We start from the raw sequence: 16,987 nt of genomic DNA on the forward strand, positions 1-16,987 counted from the left end.
TTTTATTATATATTATTATTAATTTATATCCCTATATAGTTTTGATTCAATTAAAAAAAAAAAAAAAAAAGTTATTACAAATTTATTTTTATTACTACTATTATACAATGGAATAATCCTATTCTGTTTTTAAATGAATCTGATGCGATATTGTTGAAAAAATAAAAAAAAAAAAAATAAAAAAAAAAATTTAAAAAATAGAAAAAAAAAAAAAAAAAAAAAAAAAAAAAAAAAAAAGGAAAAAAAAAAAATCTGAAAAAAAAAGGATTATTTGAATTAAAACAAAAAAAAAAATAAAAAAAAATAAAATATAATGTATATCTTTATTTATTATTTATTATTTATTTGATGTGATTATTAACTATTTTTTTTAAAAATCTAATATAAAAAAAAAAAAAAAAAAAAAAAAAAAAAATTATTACTATTTGTGTTTGGGTAATTAATTTGCGCAGTTTGTGTTGCAAAAAAAAAAAAAAAAATAAAAAAATAAAAAAAAATAAAAAAAAAATAAATAAAAATAATTAATATTTGAATATAAAAAAATAATTAAACTAATTTTTAATTACAAATTTCATTGTTGTGTATTTTCTTTGTTTTAATTTTTTTTTTTTTTTTTTTTTTTTTTTTTTATACATATAAATAATTAAAAATAATTTTCCATTGATTCAATTTCATTTAATTTTTTTTTTCCTAATTAAATCTCCAATACAACCAAATATATTTTTAAAAAATTAATATGCACACACACATATATATAAAAAAATTTATATTACCATATAAATTTCATTTTAAAAATTACTATTAACTTATAAAAATAAATAAAAAATAAAAAACAAATAAAAAAATAAAAAATAAATAAAATAAGAAATTTTAGGGAATAGAAATTAAAATAAAATTTTATTTTTATTTATTTAATAAAGAATAAAATTTTTTTTTTTTTTTTTTTTTTTTTTTTTTTTTTTTTATTCAAAGGAAGTTGCAATATAATCAGCTCTAAGAGAATAACATAAATTTTCTTCCCAAGTGTAGAAAACAGCATTGAAACCAGTGGTGGTGATATCTTGAGCTTGGACACCACAACGAATTTGGAATGATTTGTCAGGATTTTGACCAGCAACACAATCGATGTGATCCAAAGTTAAGCAAACCTTTGGTGTAGTTCCAAATGGGGCATCGAATTTAACAGGTACAATCACTTCACGTTTACCAACAACTGGTCTATTCAATAAGCAATCATTACCGGTATATAAGTCTGAACCAGTTTCAATATGACATTTTGTATTTTTTTTTTTAAAAAAATATTTCAATTTGTTCTTGGAAAAAAAAAAAAAAAGTAAAAAAAAACTTAATTTATACCTCCCCCTTTTTTTTTTCGATTCGAATTTGAGATCTTCGTTGAAATAATTTAATTAATTTAAATTTTTTAAGTTCAATTTCCTTAATTGGAAAAAAAAAAATAAAAAAAATAAAAAAAAATATTTTAATTACTAAAAAAAGAAAAATGAATATATAAAACAAAAAAAAATAAAAAGAAAAAAAAAAAAAAAAAAAAAAGTGTGGTGTGGTATCGCCTAAAAATAAAAATGAAAAAATTTATCCGAGTTTATTTTTAATTTATCTTTGTGATGTTACTAATTAAAAAAAATGAAAAAAAAAAAAAAAAAATTATTAATTATTTTAAATTAAAATTAAAATATTAAACATATTATACGCATAATTTAGAGTAATGCTTTTTTTTTTTTTTTTATTAACAAGTTAAACTTTCTTTTTTTCTTTTTTTTTTTTTTTTTTTTTTTTTTTTTTTTTATGATGATTATTAATTCTAAAAAAAAAATTGTTGTGTCTCTTTACGAATGCAGGGGACATTTTATTTTTTTTTTTTTTTTTTCTTCTTTAGTAAAAAAAAGATGGACTCATTGACACAAAGAAATGATTGGGTGGTTAAATAAAAATTAAAAAAAAAATTCGAAAAAAAAAAAAAAACACAATTTCAACTTTTCTTTTTTTTGTCAAATAAACATCCGAAAATAAAGGGCTCTTAACTGAACCCAGTGTCATCTAAAAACTATTTGGTTTTTTTTATTCTGGTCAATTATAAAAAAAGATAAAAAGAGAGAAAAAAAAAAATAAAAAAAAAAAAATATAAGAAAAAAAAAAAAAATATAAGAAAAAAAAAAAAAAAGAAAGAAAAGTTATTTATAAATAAATTAAATTATTATAATTTTTTTTTTTATTTATTTTTATTTTTTTTATTTTTATTTTTAATTTTTTTTTTTTTTTTTTTTTTTTTTAAACAAAGATAAAAATAATTTTTCAATTAAAAATTTTTTGGGGTTTTGTTTTTTGATTAAATATATTCATTTTCTAAAAAGTTTTTTTTATTTTAATTTTTATTTTTATTTTTATTTTTTAATCCAATTCCACACACAAACAGGTCGGTTTTAAAAAATTATAATTAATTTTTTTATAAAAAGTGTTTTTTTAAAAAAAAGTATTAAAATTAAGGATTAGTTTTTAAACATGATTATTTTTAAATTTTAAATTTTTTTTTTTTTTTTTTTAAATTTTTTTTTTTTTTTTTTTTTTTTTTTTTTTTTTTTTTTTTTTTGTTTTTTAACTTTTTTTTTTTTTATTTTTTTATTTTTTTATTTTTTCGATTACAACATTAAATTAAAAAAAAATATATTTTTATTCGGTATGTGTGGTTAAATTTAAATAAAAATTTTAATATCTTTTTTTATAAAACTAATTAATTTTTTTTTTTTTTTTTTTTTTAGTTAACCTTTAGTTTCTTAAAGTAAAATTATAAATTAGATTAATCATGGGTGCAAAGGTAATTAATATTTATTATTTGATCATTATCTTTATAGTCTTAATACTAATCAAAATATATATATTTTTTTTAAACAGGAACATTTCATGCCATCAGCAATTCCATCTTTGGAAAAGAATGTTATGATTATATGTGGTATTTTAGATTTCTTCTGTATGTATTTTGAAAATCTAAAAAAAAAAAAATCTTAAAAATAACTTTAATTCTAATTTTTTATTATTATCATTTTTTATTTATTTCAATCTAGTTTTTGGTGTTGGTACAATTATTTTAGGTGCTCTCGATGACTGTAATGTTTGGTGTGTTCTCATTGGTGTTTTACAATTATGTTTACCATTCGTTGGTTGGTTCTGGTCCATCATTTGGGGTGTTTTAATTCTCTTAAAAGCATTAGCTTAAATTATTATTATTATTATAAACTTCATTTACATATAATTACCTTAAACTCCATCATCTCTGTTTGTGATGGTTTTTTTTAAAAAAAAAAAATAAAAAAAAAAAATAATAAAAAAAAAGAAATGTATTTATTTTAAAAAAAAAAAAAAAAAAAAAAAAAAAAATATATTTCTGTGTGATTATTAAAAAAAAAAAAAAAAAAAAATGTTTATTTTTAGTTTTGTTGGACCGATTATTGATTTGTTTATAAATCTGTTAGATATTAAAAAAAATATCCAAAGCAATTGTTTTATTTATTCAAAGAAAAAAAATAAAAATAAAAATTATTTAGTATAAGGTTACAACTTTTTTTTATTTTTTATTTTTTATTTTTTATTTTTTTTTTTTTAAATTTTAAGTTTTTGATCATTGTAAAATATCCCATATCACTTGATAACTTATTATTTTAAGTTGTAATAGTTTTTAATAGTATACAACTTGTTTCTATTGATGAATTTAAAATTGATAATTTCATTGATTTCGGCTCAAATAAATTTAAATCTAAAATATCACCAATTTTATTTTCTTCAATATTAATACAAGAATTATTATTATTATTATTAATTTGGAATAATTGATCAATTAAATCTAAATTTAAATCACTATTTAAAAGTAATAATTTAATAATATCTTTAATTGATTTTTGTAATGATTTTATAATTAAAACCTCTTTAATTAAATTTGTTGATAATGATGATGATGATGATGATGATGAATTTTGTTTATTTTTAATTAATTCATTTAATAAATTAATTATTATAAATTCAAAATTTGAAGAAGAACCAACAAATTTAAAATCATCATCAATTATAATTGATCTAAATATTGTTAATAATGATTCTAAACCGAGTTTAGCCTCTTTTAGGAATTTTTTACTTGAGCCTTTCAATATAATAGTTTGAGTATCACTAAATTGACAACCCTCAAATAATTCATATGATTTTTTACCAATTATAATTTGTTTATATTTTTTACAAGTTCCATAAAATGATGAATCTAATGATAGATTTTGTAAACTTGATTGAGTATTACCACCAATTGATTTTTTAATAAATTCAAATTCATTTATATTATTAATTGAACCAATACAATTAATTTTATTATTATTATTTTGATTTTGGCTACTTATTTTAACAAATTCTTGAATTGCTAAATCACCAATTACTTTTTTATTTAATATTAAATTTATATTTAAATTGTAAATATTTTCCAATTGTTTTGAAATTAATGATTTCTCTGCATTTATAAACTCTAAATAATCATTAACATTTGAAATTTCAATATTTGCAAACTCTTTTTGATGTTTTAATTCAATTTCATAATCTAATAATAATATTTTAGGATTTTCAATTACTTTAATTAATTTATCTCTACCTGCAAATGAAAATTTAGATTTTATTAAAATTCCATTTAATAATTTAATTTCAATTTCATCATTATCATCATCATCTTCCTCTTCTTTTTTTTCATCTTCATCTTCATTATTATTATTATGATCTTCATTACTTGAAATTATAGTTTTAATTTTAATTTTATTTTTATCTAAATTGGGTAAAATTTTAATTAACTTTTTAAAAATTTTAGAAATTCTTTTAAAATAAATTGATAATATATTTTTTGATAAATTGGTTTTTATAATTGATTCTAATAATTGATCATTTTTACCACCACTACTACTAAATATTTCATCTTTTAAATTTATAATAAATCTTTCATTAAAATTATTTTTAATAAATAATCTGCATTCTTGAAATATATTTAATATTTGATTTATTGAAAATGTTGATGTTGATGAAGATGATGAACCTTTATTATTAATTAATTTTATTGATCTTTTTAATATATTATTTGTTAATATTATATATTGTGAAACACCACACCCAAATCTATTTTTTATATAATTTGATTGTTGTAATATAATTTTATAATATGGTGAATCATTATTTAATGATTTAAATATCAATAGCCCATCTTTTTTTTTTTTTAAAAAAAAAAAATAAAATTTTAAAATTAATATGTTAATGATTTAAAGATTAAAAATAAAAAAATTAAATAAAAATAATAAAATATAGTAAAGAAAAAAAAAAAAAAAATCTATATTAAATAAACTTACCATTTGTAAATATAATTTTTTGTGTGGAATTAACAACATTATCATTCTCACCCTCATCATTTTTATGATCAAAAACTTGTGATATTAATTTTAATTTACCATGAATTCCAAAACTTGATTCTATAAGTTTCGCAATATTATCAATTATTTTAAATTCTTGATAATTATTCATAATAAAAAAAAAAAAAAAAAAAAAAAAAAATGGAAAATCAAAAGTGAAAAAAAAAAAAAAAAAAAAAAAAAAAAAAAAAAAAAAAAATATTTGAGTAAAATTAATTAATTGTAAAAAAAAAAAAAATAATAAACAAAGTAAAATAAAAAAATAAGTAAATAAAATGAAATGAATTAAAATATAGAAAAAAATAAAAAAAATTTTAAAAACTTAAAGTTATAAACTTGTAAAAAAAAAAAAATTATTGGTTAAAAAAAAAAATTATTGTTAAAAAAAAAAAAAAATTGATAACGAAAAATTTTGATTTTTTTTTTTTTGAAAAAAAAAAAATTTCGAAATCAACCGTGCGGGGAAAAAAAAATGAAAAATTTCAAATTGTTATTTGTTTGTAGCTAACCAATCACACAATGAAGTATGTCACACTCGTGTTATAATATCACATATCACCCTTTAAATTCACTGTCATATATTATATAAAAATTATAATGATAATGCAATAATAATATATCATAAAAGATAATCAACACAATTGAATGATAATTATGATAGATTAAAGATTGATGATAGTGGATATAAGATTAAAGATTAAAGAGAAAATTTATAAATAAAATTATATAAATATTAATCATAAACTTTTATTATAGGACCTCTCTTTGCAACTACAGTGAATTCAAAATCTACCCAGCTCGTGGTATGTATAATAATATTTAGGTTTAGGATTATATAGGATATTAGGCAGGATTTAGGGAATTTTTTATATTAATCAATCAATCAATTCAATATTTAGGTATGAAATTCGTTAGAGGTGACTCTAAAGTTTTCCACTTTATCAACACTAAAGTTGAATCTCTCTTCTTCAGAAAGATCAACCCAAGAGATATTAGATGGTCAATGGTTTACCGTAGAATCTACAAAAACACCACCACTGATGTTTCAGCCAAAAAGAAGGCCAGAAAGACCAAGAAAGTCGAAAGAAACATCGTCGGTGCTTCATTAGAAGTCATCCAACAAAAACGTGCCCAAAAACCAGAAGTCAAACAAGCTGCTGCCGAACAAGCCAAAAGAGAAATCAAAGAAAAGAAGAAAGCTGCTGCCAAAAAAGCTGCCCCAAAAAAATAAATGATTAAATAAACGTTGGATCATTATTGTTTTAAAAAAAAAAAATATTATATTTAATTAATTTGAGAAAATTGAATAATTGGTGGATAGGATAAAAATAAAAAAAAAAAAAATTTATTTCAGTGTTTATTTTTAAAAGAAATTATTTGTTTTAAAGTTTCTATTTTTTTTTTTTTCCTTTGTTTTTAATTTGATGTTTATTTAAATTTATTAAAGTATATTAAATATTTATAGTTTATTTAAGTGGAATAATATGTTTTTGAATTTATTATTTTTTTTATGTATTTTTATAAAATGGAAATTTTTTGGCTGTAATCGCTATGTCCAAATGGTTTAATTATTAGCTATTACAGTGAGATTCTGTAAAATACTTTTTCATGGATGCGGTTATAGTGAGTTGTGTGTGTAATTCTTTTAATCTCTTCAAAGGGATTTGAGATTTGCCAATTTCTACACGGATAGATTTAGGCCAAGTTGGAGATAATAAATATAGGTCTTGATTTTAGTTTTAAATGGATAGGTGCAGCTGTGCTGTAGTTGGTAATGATGGATTGGTATTGCCCATTCCGTGGGTATTTTCATTTTTCCAGAAGTGTTTTCTTGTGGTTTGTTGAATTTGGTTAGGTTTCAATTGTCCACTTGTTTTTTAACTAATTTTTGTTTAATTGGATAGCGCAATTCTGGGTAGCTTCTCATTGAGATGCTAGATCTCATTTTATTTGTAATATATTTATAGGGCCTCTGAAAGAGGGGGTTAGTTTTCTTACCTTATATTATTATTTTTTTTATTTGTTTTTTTTTTTTTTTACAAATGTTCGCAAAAGTTCCCAAATTGGGTGCTTTTTTTTTCTTTTTTTTTCTTTTTGTTATTATTATGGATGTAGTAATTTTTTTATTACTATTATTTTCAATTTTTAACTAATATTTTTTACTATTATGAAAAAGTTTTCATCAAAGACATCGTAGCAAAGTGGTCTAATGCGTCTGACTAGAAATCAGATCCCTTCGGGGGCGCAGGTTCGAACCCTGCCGATGTCGATACATTTTTAATTAGAAGCCTATTACCCGAAGTTCGCATTTCTTATGAGGTTATACTCTGCCCACGAATTATTTTAATCTACCAAAATAATAATTGAATTTTAAGTAAACCTATCGATTCATGTTTTTTTACTTCAATGGGCAAATATCGATATATTGAAAGAAAAGAAAAAAAAAAATATTTGTTAATAATTTTTGAAATTTCTTTTTTTTTAAAACTAAAAATCAATTCAATCATTCAATATAGTTATAAAGAAGGTTCTGTTGCTGACGAGTCATAGAAATGTATCAAGTACACATGCTGTTCTTTCTTGTAATATTGGTGAATTAATATTATCAATTTCTAAATATTACAATATTATGGAAAATTGAAATGTGGAAATCTGTATCTTTGATTTGTAAATCCATTTTTAATAAATTAAAATTGCAACATCAACAACAACAACAACTTCATGAAAAAGAGGATCACTTTTTAAAACATCTGCAATATGATGAAAATGTTTTATTTTCAAAAAATATAGATGCAAAATCATTATCTAAAATGCATTTACAAACTGATAATAAAGAAAATTTTACCACTTCAATTATGAATCCATTATGCAATTTATAAATATTAAATAATAGTAATGTAAACAATTCGATAATATTAATTCAGGTATACCAGAGAAATTTTTGATACATTCAAAATCAAAAAAAAAAAATTTTGATCAACTAGTTTAATTTTTTTATTTTTTATGTAGCTCCCTTTAATAAAAATACCGAATTTTTTTTTTTTTGTTTTTTTCCCCACCATTCTTGTTTAATTAAAAAAAATAAAATAAAATAAAATCCACTTATTCTGCCACCAAAATAAATTTTTAATCTGAAATCATTTGTTTCGTTTTTTTTTTTTTTTTTTTTTTTTTAAAATTTTGTTAAAGATTTTTAATACCTGATGTCATTTGTTTTATTTTTTTTGCAAAACTTTATTTTTTTTTGGTTTCTAAAAAAAAAAAAAAACGGTTCGAGTTGTTTTCCACCTCATAACAAAACGTTTTTCCCACCTAGCTGTGGCGTTTAAAAAAAAAAAAATGAAAATAAAAATCCCACAACCCGGGTTACATAACGAATTTGATCAATTTTTTCCACTATAAATTGTTTTTTTTTTTATATATTTTTTTTTTATTATTTTTTACATTATAAACAAAGAATAAAAAATGAATAAATTATTATTGACACTTGCAACTTTAGCAGTAATTTTTTCACCAATTAGTTCACAAAAAGCTTTTGGTGTTTGGAATGATTTAACTACCAAATATGTCTCAGTAGGTATTGTTGATTTAAGTACATCTTTATCAAATGCTTCTTTTGTCAACACTGGTTTTACTTTCCCATCAAATTATACTTCAAGTACTTATAATGCTGCAAATGGTTTAATTACTTATGTTGCAACTGAAATGGTAATGTATTTTTTTTTTTGACCTTTCCAAACAAAAAAAAAAAAAAAAAAAAAAATTAAAAATAAACTAATAAAATTATTTTTTTATTTAAATTATTTATTTTTTTAATCAATTATAATTAGTCAAGTGGAATTTCGTATGTATATTAATAATAATAATAATAATAATAATAATAATAATAATAATAATAATAATAATAATAATAATAATAATAATAATAATAATAATAATAATAATAATAATAATAATTATCCTTTTTTTTTTAAATTTATATTTTTTATTATGTTTTTTTTTCTAATTAATTTTAAATTTATTTCTTTTTTTTATAAAAAAAAAAAAAAAATAATAGATATATGAATACAATTGATACCAATACATGGACATTATTTAATAGCTCAATCGCTGATAATATGAACCTTACCAATCTTGCATATGATCAAACCACATCATCATACAATATTTTTGCTACAATTACTACTGGTGATGGTTATCTTTATGTTGTAAAAGTTTCAGCATCAGAAGTTTATTACAAAACTATTGATAAAATTCCAAATGTTTTCCCAAATTCAACTGCAACCTATTTAACCAATAGTAAATTATATTCAGTTTGTTTTGAAACTACTTCCTTTTCCATCAATTGTAACTACTATGGATTAGATGGTACAGTATTAAACAAAGAAAATTTCAAAACTTCAAATCTTGCATATCCATGGGTTTCAATCTCTTCTCCATACTTAATGCAATACCTTCCAAAACAACAAACCACTCTTTGTATTCTTAACCTCCAAAATAAAAGCTATGCAAACTTTTATGGTAAATATCAAATCTTTTGGGTAAGTGGTAATTCTCAACAATTAGTTAATACCGGTTGGATGAGTTCTTATGACATAGCTAGAGATAACTTTGGTAGTTTATTTGGTGATTTCAGTTTACCAAGAGTTTATCAATTTGGTATGGATAACGCTGGCCAAATTTCATACATGGAAACCTTTTCAACTTATAATAATCAATGGGTTAGAACTCAAAAAAGTAAATATAAATTTATATATATATTTATATATTTTATAAATATTATTTTAGTTTTTACTAATATTTTCTATTTTTTTTTTTTTTTTTTTTTTCTATACTTTCACAACAACAGCTAACAACTTTGTTTTAAATGCATGGGCTTTTATTTAAAAAAATAATAAAAAAAATTATTTAAAAAAATTTTAATATTATCTAGTTTTTATTTTAATTCTAAAAATAGTTATTTTTAAAAATTTAATAACTTTACTATTAATGGTTATTTCTAAATTGTTAATAATAATTTAATTTTTTAAAAAATTTCATAATATTTTATTTTTATATATTTAATAAAAAAATTGAAAGAGTTTTTAATTATATATATATATGTATATATTTTTTTTTTTTTTTTTAAATTGTTTATTTGATTTGATTTTTTATTTTTATTTTTTATTTTTTTTAATATATTTATAAATTTAAATTTTGAATAAAAAAAAGGATTTAACCCAAGATAACCTTTGTTTTACCGCCAGAAGTTCTCTTTTTAAGTTGTTTTTGATATTCTTTCTCATCTTTCTTTCTTTGTTGTTCAGGAGTTAATTTACCAATTGCTTCTTTTTCTTTTAATTTCTTTTCGAATTTCTTTTTTTGAATTTCTTCTTGTCTTTCTAATTGAGCTTGTTTTTCAATATTTTCTTTTGCTTTATCTCTAAGTTTATCTGCTTTTGCTTTATACTATTTAATTATTAGTTAAATGTAGGTATATATATTGAAAATAAATAATAATAATAATAATAATAATAATAATAATAATAATAATAATAATAATAATAATAATAATAATAATACAAACATTTTTTGGTAATTCAAGATTAGCAACTACATCAATGTAATGAAGTGCTACTCTAGTTAAAAGTACTAATTTATCCATTTCAGAAGCTTTTGGAATTTTGAAAACAAATTTAAGAGCTTTTGGGTATTTTGGATTAATTAAACTATGATCAGTAAAGTGAAAAAGTTCAATTAAATTCTCATTTTGATTGATAACTTGAATTTCTTGTTGTTTTAATAATAATGATGGAAGGATATCAGTGTCACATAAAACTCCAAAACTATTTGATAAGGTATTAATACTTGATCCTGTATATTTTGAACAGAATAAATCCTAAATATAATATATTTTTTTTATTTATTAATATTATTATTATTATTTACAAGTAAAAATAAAAATATACACATACGACATCACTATTATCAGATTTAAATTTCTTTAATGATTTTGTTTTTACTAATGCAAATACTAATGGATCCATATTTTCTTTATTCATTGCAATTTCAAGAGTCATACGATCAGGATTACCATAACCAATGAAATCTAATAAAATTGAGAATAGATCATGTCTTTTCTTTAAATCCAATGAAGCTTGTAAACCAAAACAATTGTTTCTACCAGTTGCAATGAATGAATATGAAGATGGATTCACTTTTAAAATTGTGAAATCACCTCTATTACCTGTTTTTGAAAAATTTGACATGAAAACTGGTTGTAATTTAGCTCCCCATAATTGAATTAATTCACGATTTGCTTTTGATCCAATGAAATAATTTGCAATATATCCAATAATTATTAAAATAAAACAACTTTCTAAAATCCAATTATTTGGTTTCTTTGGTGTTGGTGTTGATGGAATTTTATCATTATCTGTTGTTGTTGTTGTTGGTGGTGGAATTTTATCTTCTGGTGCTTCACTACCACCATCATAATTTATAAATTCTTCACTATCTGTTGTTACATCCTTTTATTATAAATTAATTATTAGTATTATATTGTTGTACAAAAAATAAATAAAAAAAAAAAAAAAAAAAAATTTTATTTTCATACGAGAATGAAGATCAACAAAAAAAAAAAAAAAAAAAAAAAAAAAAAAAAAATATATTTATAAATAAAATTTAAACTTACATTTGATTGTGAAATTGATAATGAAAAAAGTGAAAATAATAAAACAAATAATGCAAATATTATTAATTTATTGATTTTCATTTTTTTTTATTTATTTTGTTTTTTTTTTTATTTGTATAAAGGTTGAGGTGGCAAATAAAAAAAATGAATAGTGATGACTTTTTTTTTTTTCATTTTTTTTTTTTTCATTTTTTTTATTTTTTATAAAATTAAAAAATTTTATTTTAAAAAAATAAAAAAAAATTGAAAGCGAATCTGTAAAAAAAAAAAATAAAAAAATAAAAAATTAAAAAATAAAAAACTTTCATATTTTACATTTTTTTGTTTGTGTGTGTACAAATAATTTTTAATTCTTTATATATATTTTATTTATTTATTTCTCAATAAAAGTAATTGAATAAAATAAAAAAATGTTACAATCATTAAATAGATCAGTAAGATATTTAAGTACATCAATTGGGTCAAGATTATATTGTAGTAATACAAATCAAACAACAAAAAACAACACAAATGCAAGTGGTGTTAATGATAATCAACAAACTCATTTTGGATTTAAAACAGTGAATAAAGAAGATAAAGAATCAATGGTTAAAGATGTATTTGATAGTGTATCATCAAGTTATGATTTAATGAATGATGTTATGAGTATGGGTATTCATAGATTATGGAAAGATGAATTAATTAATACATTAAATCCAACACCAGGTTCTCATTTATTGGATGTTGCAGGTGGTACAGGTAAATAAATAAATAAACAAATAATTTTTTTTTAAAAAAAAAAAAAAAAAAAAAATTATTAACAAATATTATTTATTATTTATTATTTATTATTTATTATAGGTGATATTTCATTTAGATTTTTAGATAAAATTAAAACATCACCAAATTATTTCCCAAATATAAATAAGAGTAATAATGGCGGTGGTGAAGTTTTAAAATCATCATCATTACCATCATCGGCAACAGTATTTGATATTAATCAATCAATGTTGAATGAAGGTAAAAAGAGAGGATTGAACAAAGGATATACAGATCAAAGTGATCCTTCAATTGATTGGGTTCAAGGCAACAGTGAGCAATTACCATTTAAAGATAATACATTCAATTGTTACACCGTTTCATTTGGTATTAGAAATTGTACAAATATAGATCAAGTTTTAAGAGAAGCTTATAGAGTTTTAAAACCAGGTGGTAGATTTTTATGTTTAGAGTTTAGTCAAGTCCCAAATCCATTATTAAGATTCGCCTATGATCAATACTCTTTCAATGTCATCCCTATCATGGGTCAATTAATCTCTGGTGATCGTGATTCTTATTCCTATTTAGTCGAAAGTATTAGAAAATTCCCAGATCAAGAAACTTTTGTTCAAATGATTCAAGATGCTGGTTTCAAACAAGTTACCTATAAAAATTTAACTTTTGGTATTTGTAGTATTCATAGTGGTTTTAAATTATAAAATTAAAATTAAAAATAAAAATAAAATTAAATATAAAAATCTGAAAAAAAAAAAAAAACGAAGTTCTTATTTTTTTATTTTTTTTATTTTTTGTAAAATTTTGAAAAAAAAAAAAAAAAAAAAAAAAAAAAGTGTTTTGTGTTTGTTTTTTCAATTTTTTTTATTTTTTTTTTATTTCAAATTTTTCATTTTATATCTTTTAATATATATAAAATTTAAAATTAAAAAATGTTACACCCACAACAAATGCAAGAGCAGCAACAGCAACAACAAGAAGCTCAAGCTGCATCAATCATACCAGAACATTATGAAATGGAATATATTCAAAGAAATAATAAAACTGTTTCATTTTGGTAATAATCAATATTATAATAACCATAGTTATTTTATTATTATTATTATTATTATTTTAAATATGTTTAGTATTTTACTAATTAAATTTAATTAAATTTAAAAATTTTAGTCAAATTCCAATTTCAATTTTAGGAGGAGCAATTGCAGGTGTTATTGGATTTTCAGGAGTTTATGGCTTTTTATTTTATTTTTTTATATATATTACATTTTGTTCATTATTTACATTAAAAGAAAACAAAAATTTACATTTATATTTTCCAAATCCAAGATCAATTTGGTTTGATAGTATTGGTGCAGGTTTAATGGTATGTTTATTAAACATCCAAAAATATATATATATATTTATATATCACCCCTTCCAAAATCCTATTCCCAAAATTACTAATCCTATTTTTTTTTTTTAAAAATTACTTATTTTATGATTACTTTAATATTGTTATTTAGCCATATATTTTATTTTGGACGTAAGTGGAAAAAAAAAAAAAAAAAAAAAAATCTTCAAGATATTTTCCATAATTAGCAATTACTAATTTTAAATTTCTATTTTTATTTTTTAGATTTTTATATAATATAATACATATTTATTAAATTAATTGGGCTCAAAATGTTTTGTATATAAATATAAATATAAATAAAATACATCTATACAGTGCGTTTGGTGTAATTAAAAAAAAAAAAAAAAAAAAAAAAAAAAAAAAAAAAAATCAGAAAAGGCTTCAAAATTTATTTTTATTTATTTATTTTATTTTATTTTATCAAGTCCAATAATCAAATCATCTTAAATCTAATTTTATTTATTTTTATTATTTTTTATTTTATTTTCCCATAACTTTTTCGTTTGTTTTTTTTTTTTTTTTTTGTTTTTTTGTTTTTTTTTTTTTTTTTTATTTTACAAAAAATAATAATAATTACAAGTTCACTTCACTTCACCCACTTTCTATTTTTTTTAATTTTTTTTTTTTTTATTTTTTTTTTCAATATTATTATATTATTTTTTTTTTTTAATATTATTATTACAACATATAAAAAAATAATTAATTTTTTTTTAATTTTTTATTGTTTTTTTTTTTAATTACAACACACACATATAAAATAATTAAATTTATACATATTTATTTAAATAAATAAAAATGATAATAATAATTAATCAAAAATATTTAATTAAAAAAATATTAAATTATTATTTATCATTTTATTCAAAATATGGTGATGAAGAGAATGGTATATTATTTTTAAGTTATTCAATAATGAAATTAAGTTCAATTTGTAAAGATTGGAAAAGGGATTTAGTACGTAAATTGACATACCCAAGAATTGAGATTACAAATATGGAAGTATTAGCATACGTAGTTGAATGGATTGAAAAGTTGAAATTACCAATAAACAATCTCAAATTCCCATTCCATCAACAGAAAACCATGTTTAAAGATGATTTCCTATCACCACAATTAACCGAATCAGTACCAATAATTGCGGATCGTATTAGATCAATTTCATTCAGATCTGGTAAAATCGATTACGGTGGTACCATTCTGTTAACAGAGAGTATAGAGAGTGCAAGTTTTGGTGTTTTCAATAATAAAGAGTATCAAAAGTTTTGTAATATCCTAGTAAACTATAAAGAAGTAATTAAAAAATCATTAACATCATTAACATTAACTACAATCCTATATGAATGTGATATCGATATTCAAGATATTAAAGAATCAATTAAATCATTACAAGTACTTGACTCTTTAATTTTAGTAAGTTGTTTTCAAAATCAAATTCAATCATTAGATTTAATACCACAATTATCAAAAACTTTAAGAAAAATTAAATTATTATATATAAATATAGAATATGAAATGTTATTAAATATGATTAAATTAATAATTGAAAATCAACAAAAATATAATAATAATAATAATATAGGTGGTGATGATGATGAAATTTGTAATATATCATATTTTGAATTAAATGCAAAATTTTTAAATCATCATCTTTTAAATAATAACAATAATAGTGGTAGTAAAATTAATAATAGTGATAATAGTAATCAATTACCTGATAATGGCGTATTATGGGAGGATGAAGATAAATTTAATCAACAATTTTCAGAATCTTCAAATTGCTTTTATTTAGATGGTGTTTTTGAATTATTATCAAATTGGAAATCTTTAAAATCTTTTAAAATTATAATGCCTGACGAGACTGTAAACGTTTCAAGCGTTTTAAATTTTTTAGGTTGTCAAGAAAATTTAAAAAAATTCACTTTTATTGTCAAATTAAATGATGATATTAATAAAAATAAAAATAATAATGAATATATAACATCAATTGATAATTTAAATTATTCAGTTAAAAAGATAATGATTAAATCATTTATTGAAAATGATAAAGATTGTATACCAATGATATGGAATAAATGTAAAGAATTGAATAGATTAGAATTACATTTAGAAGGTGATACAATTGAAAGTGATAAATTTTATAGTTTTAATGATAGTGATAATAATAATAAATCAGATTTAGAGATTAAAATATTTAGTTTAAATCATCCATATTCAAATAGATTATTTAATTCAATTCATTCAAATTTAAATGTAGTTTCAGTTACAATAATTAATGAACAAGATGAATTGGATTCTTTAAGAGAGGTATTGTTATGGAATCATCCAACTATTAAAACTTTGAATTTCAATAAATCAGATTGTAAATCTCCACAAACTTTATCACTTATAGACCCAATAATTAATAATAATACAATTGAATTCCTTTATATTGCTGGTGTATTACAAAAAGATTCACTCTATCCTCAACATGATAATTTAGAACTATTAATTCAAATTCTATCTCGTAATAATACTTTAATTCATTTAGATTTTAGTTTTAATTCATTACCATCGAAAATGACTGATGATGAATTATCTAAACTTTTAAATGCAATTCAATCAAATAAAACAATTCAATCACTAACTTTAAATGGTTGTTGGGATATATCCTCAAAATATATTAATATCATTAATAAAACATTATTAATATGTGGTATATTATCAACTTATTGTGATCCATTTTAAAAA

At 19.6% G+C, this 16,987-nt stretch overlaps 10 protein-coding genes and 1 non-coding gene across 11 annotated transcripts; 8 read left to right on the forward strand and 3 right to left on the reverse strand.

Annotated features, from left to right (window-relative positions):
- Positions 1-962: 962 nt before the first annotated feature.
- DDB_G0280223 (hypothetical protein) lies at positions 963-1,866 on the reverse strand (the record flags this gene model as incomplete). The annotated part of the gene is made up of 2 exons (XM_636224.1): positions 963-1,313; positions 1,852-1,866. 2 exons carry the CDS (start codon positions 1,864-1,866, stop codon positions 963-965), a joined length of 366 nt encoding a protein of 121 aa, XP_641316.1.
- A 955-nt stretch (positions 1,867-2,821) lies between these two features.
- DDB_G0280225 (hypothetical protein) lies at positions 2,822-3,232 on the forward strand (the record flags this gene model as incomplete). Its single annotated transcript, XM_636225.1, has 3 exons — positions 2,822-2,833; positions 2,911-2,986; positions 3,081-3,232. The coding sequence occupies 3 exons, from the start codon at positions 2,822-2,824 to the stop codon at positions 3,230-3,232; spliced, it is 240 nt and encodes a 79-aa protein (XP_641317.1).
- Positions 3,233-3,674: 442 nt separating this feature from the next.
- Positions 3,675-5,553, reverse strand: DDB_G0280227 (hypothetical protein; the record flags this gene model as incomplete). The annotated part of the gene is made up of 2 exons (XM_636226.1): positions 3,675-5,239; positions 5,382-5,553. 2 exons carry the CDS (start codon positions 5,551-5,553, stop codon positions 3,675-3,677), a joined length of 1,737 nt encoding a protein of 578 aa, XP_641318.1.
- Positions 5,554-5,960: 407 nt separating this feature from the next.
- Positions 5,961-6,672, forward strand: rpl24 (S60 ribosomal protein L24; the record flags this gene model as incomplete). The annotated part of the gene is made up of 3 exons (XM_636227.1): positions 5,961-5,965; positions 6,198-6,244; positions 6,341-6,672. 3 exons carry the CDS (start codon positions 5,961-5,963, stop codon positions 6,670-6,672), a joined length of 384 nt encoding a protein of 127 aa, XP_641319.1.
- Positions 6,673-7,628: 956 nt separating this feature from the next.
- On the forward strand, positions 7,629-7,710 carry tRNA-Ser-AGA-7. The gene has a single exon. It is a non-coding gene; the product is annotated as a tRNA-Ser (tRNA).
- Positions 7,711-8,083: 373 nt separating this feature from the next.
- On the forward strand, positions 8,084-8,320 carry DDB_G0280231 (hypothetical protein; the record flags this gene model as incomplete). The annotated part of the gene is made up of 1 exon (XM_636228.1): positions 8,084-8,320. One exon carries the CDS (start codon positions 8,084-8,086, stop codon positions 8,318-8,320), a length of 237 nt encoding a protein of 78 aa, XP_641320.1.
- Positions 8,321-8,906: 586 nt separating this feature from the next.
- DDB_G0280233 (hypothetical protein) lies at positions 8,907-10,328 on the forward strand (the record flags this gene model as incomplete). The annotated part of the gene is made up of 4 exons (XM_636229.1): positions 8,907-9,149; positions 9,272-9,285; positions 9,499-10,178; positions 10,291-10,328. The coding sequence occupies 4 exons, from the start codon at positions 8,907-8,909 to the stop codon at positions 10,326-10,328; spliced, it is 975 nt and encodes a 324-aa protein (XP_641321.1).
- Positions 10,329-10,655: 327 nt separating this feature from the next.
- DDB_G0280235 (DUF1682 family protein) lies at positions 10,656-12,195 on the reverse strand (the record flags this gene model as incomplete). The annotated part of the gene is made up of 4 exons (XM_636230.1): positions 10,656-10,889; positions 11,008-11,319; positions 11,396-11,950; positions 12,115-12,195. 4 exons carry the CDS (start codon positions 12,193-12,195, stop codon positions 10,656-10,658), a joined length of 1,182 nt encoding a protein of 393 aa, XP_641322.1.
- A 329-nt stretch (positions 12,196-12,524) lies between these two features.
- On the forward strand, positions 12,525-13,571 carry coq5 (ubiE/COQ5 methyltransferase family protein; the record flags this gene model as incomplete). Its single annotated transcript, XM_636231.1, has 2 exons — positions 12,525-12,852; positions 12,955-13,571. The coding sequence occupies 2 exons, from the start codon at positions 12,525-12,527 to the stop codon at positions 13,569-13,571; spliced, it is 945 nt and encodes a 314-aa protein (XP_641323.1).
- A 228-nt stretch (positions 13,572-13,799) lies between these two features.
- tmem93 (transmembrane protein) lies at positions 13,800-14,513 on the forward strand (the record flags this gene model as incomplete). The annotated part of the gene is made up of 4 exons (XM_001134562.1): positions 13,800-13,924; positions 14,035-14,230; positions 14,370-14,389; positions 14,483-14,513. The coding sequence occupies 4 exons, from the start codon at positions 13,800-13,802 to the stop codon at positions 14,511-14,513; spliced, it is 372 nt and encodes a 123-aa protein (XP_001134562.1).
- A 542-nt stretch (positions 14,514-15,055) lies between these two features.
- DDB_G0280239 (hypothetical protein) lies at positions 15,056-16,984 on the forward strand (the record flags this gene model as incomplete). The annotated part of the gene is made up of 1 exon (XM_001134563.1): positions 15,056-16,984. The coding sequence occupies one exon, from the start codon at positions 15,056-15,058 to the stop codon at positions 16,982-16,984; it is 1,929 nt and encodes a 642-aa protein (XP_001134563.1).
- Between the last annotated feature and the right edge of the window lie 3 nt (positions 16,985-16,987).

This window comes from Dictyostelium discoideum (genome assembly GCF_000004695.1).
Source record: "Dictyostelium discoideum AX4 chromosome 3 chromosome, whole genome shotgun sequence".
NCBI classification, from domain to species: Eukaryota; Evosea; class Eumycetozoa; order Dictyosteliales; family Dictyosteliaceae; genus Dictyostelium; species Dictyostelium discoideum.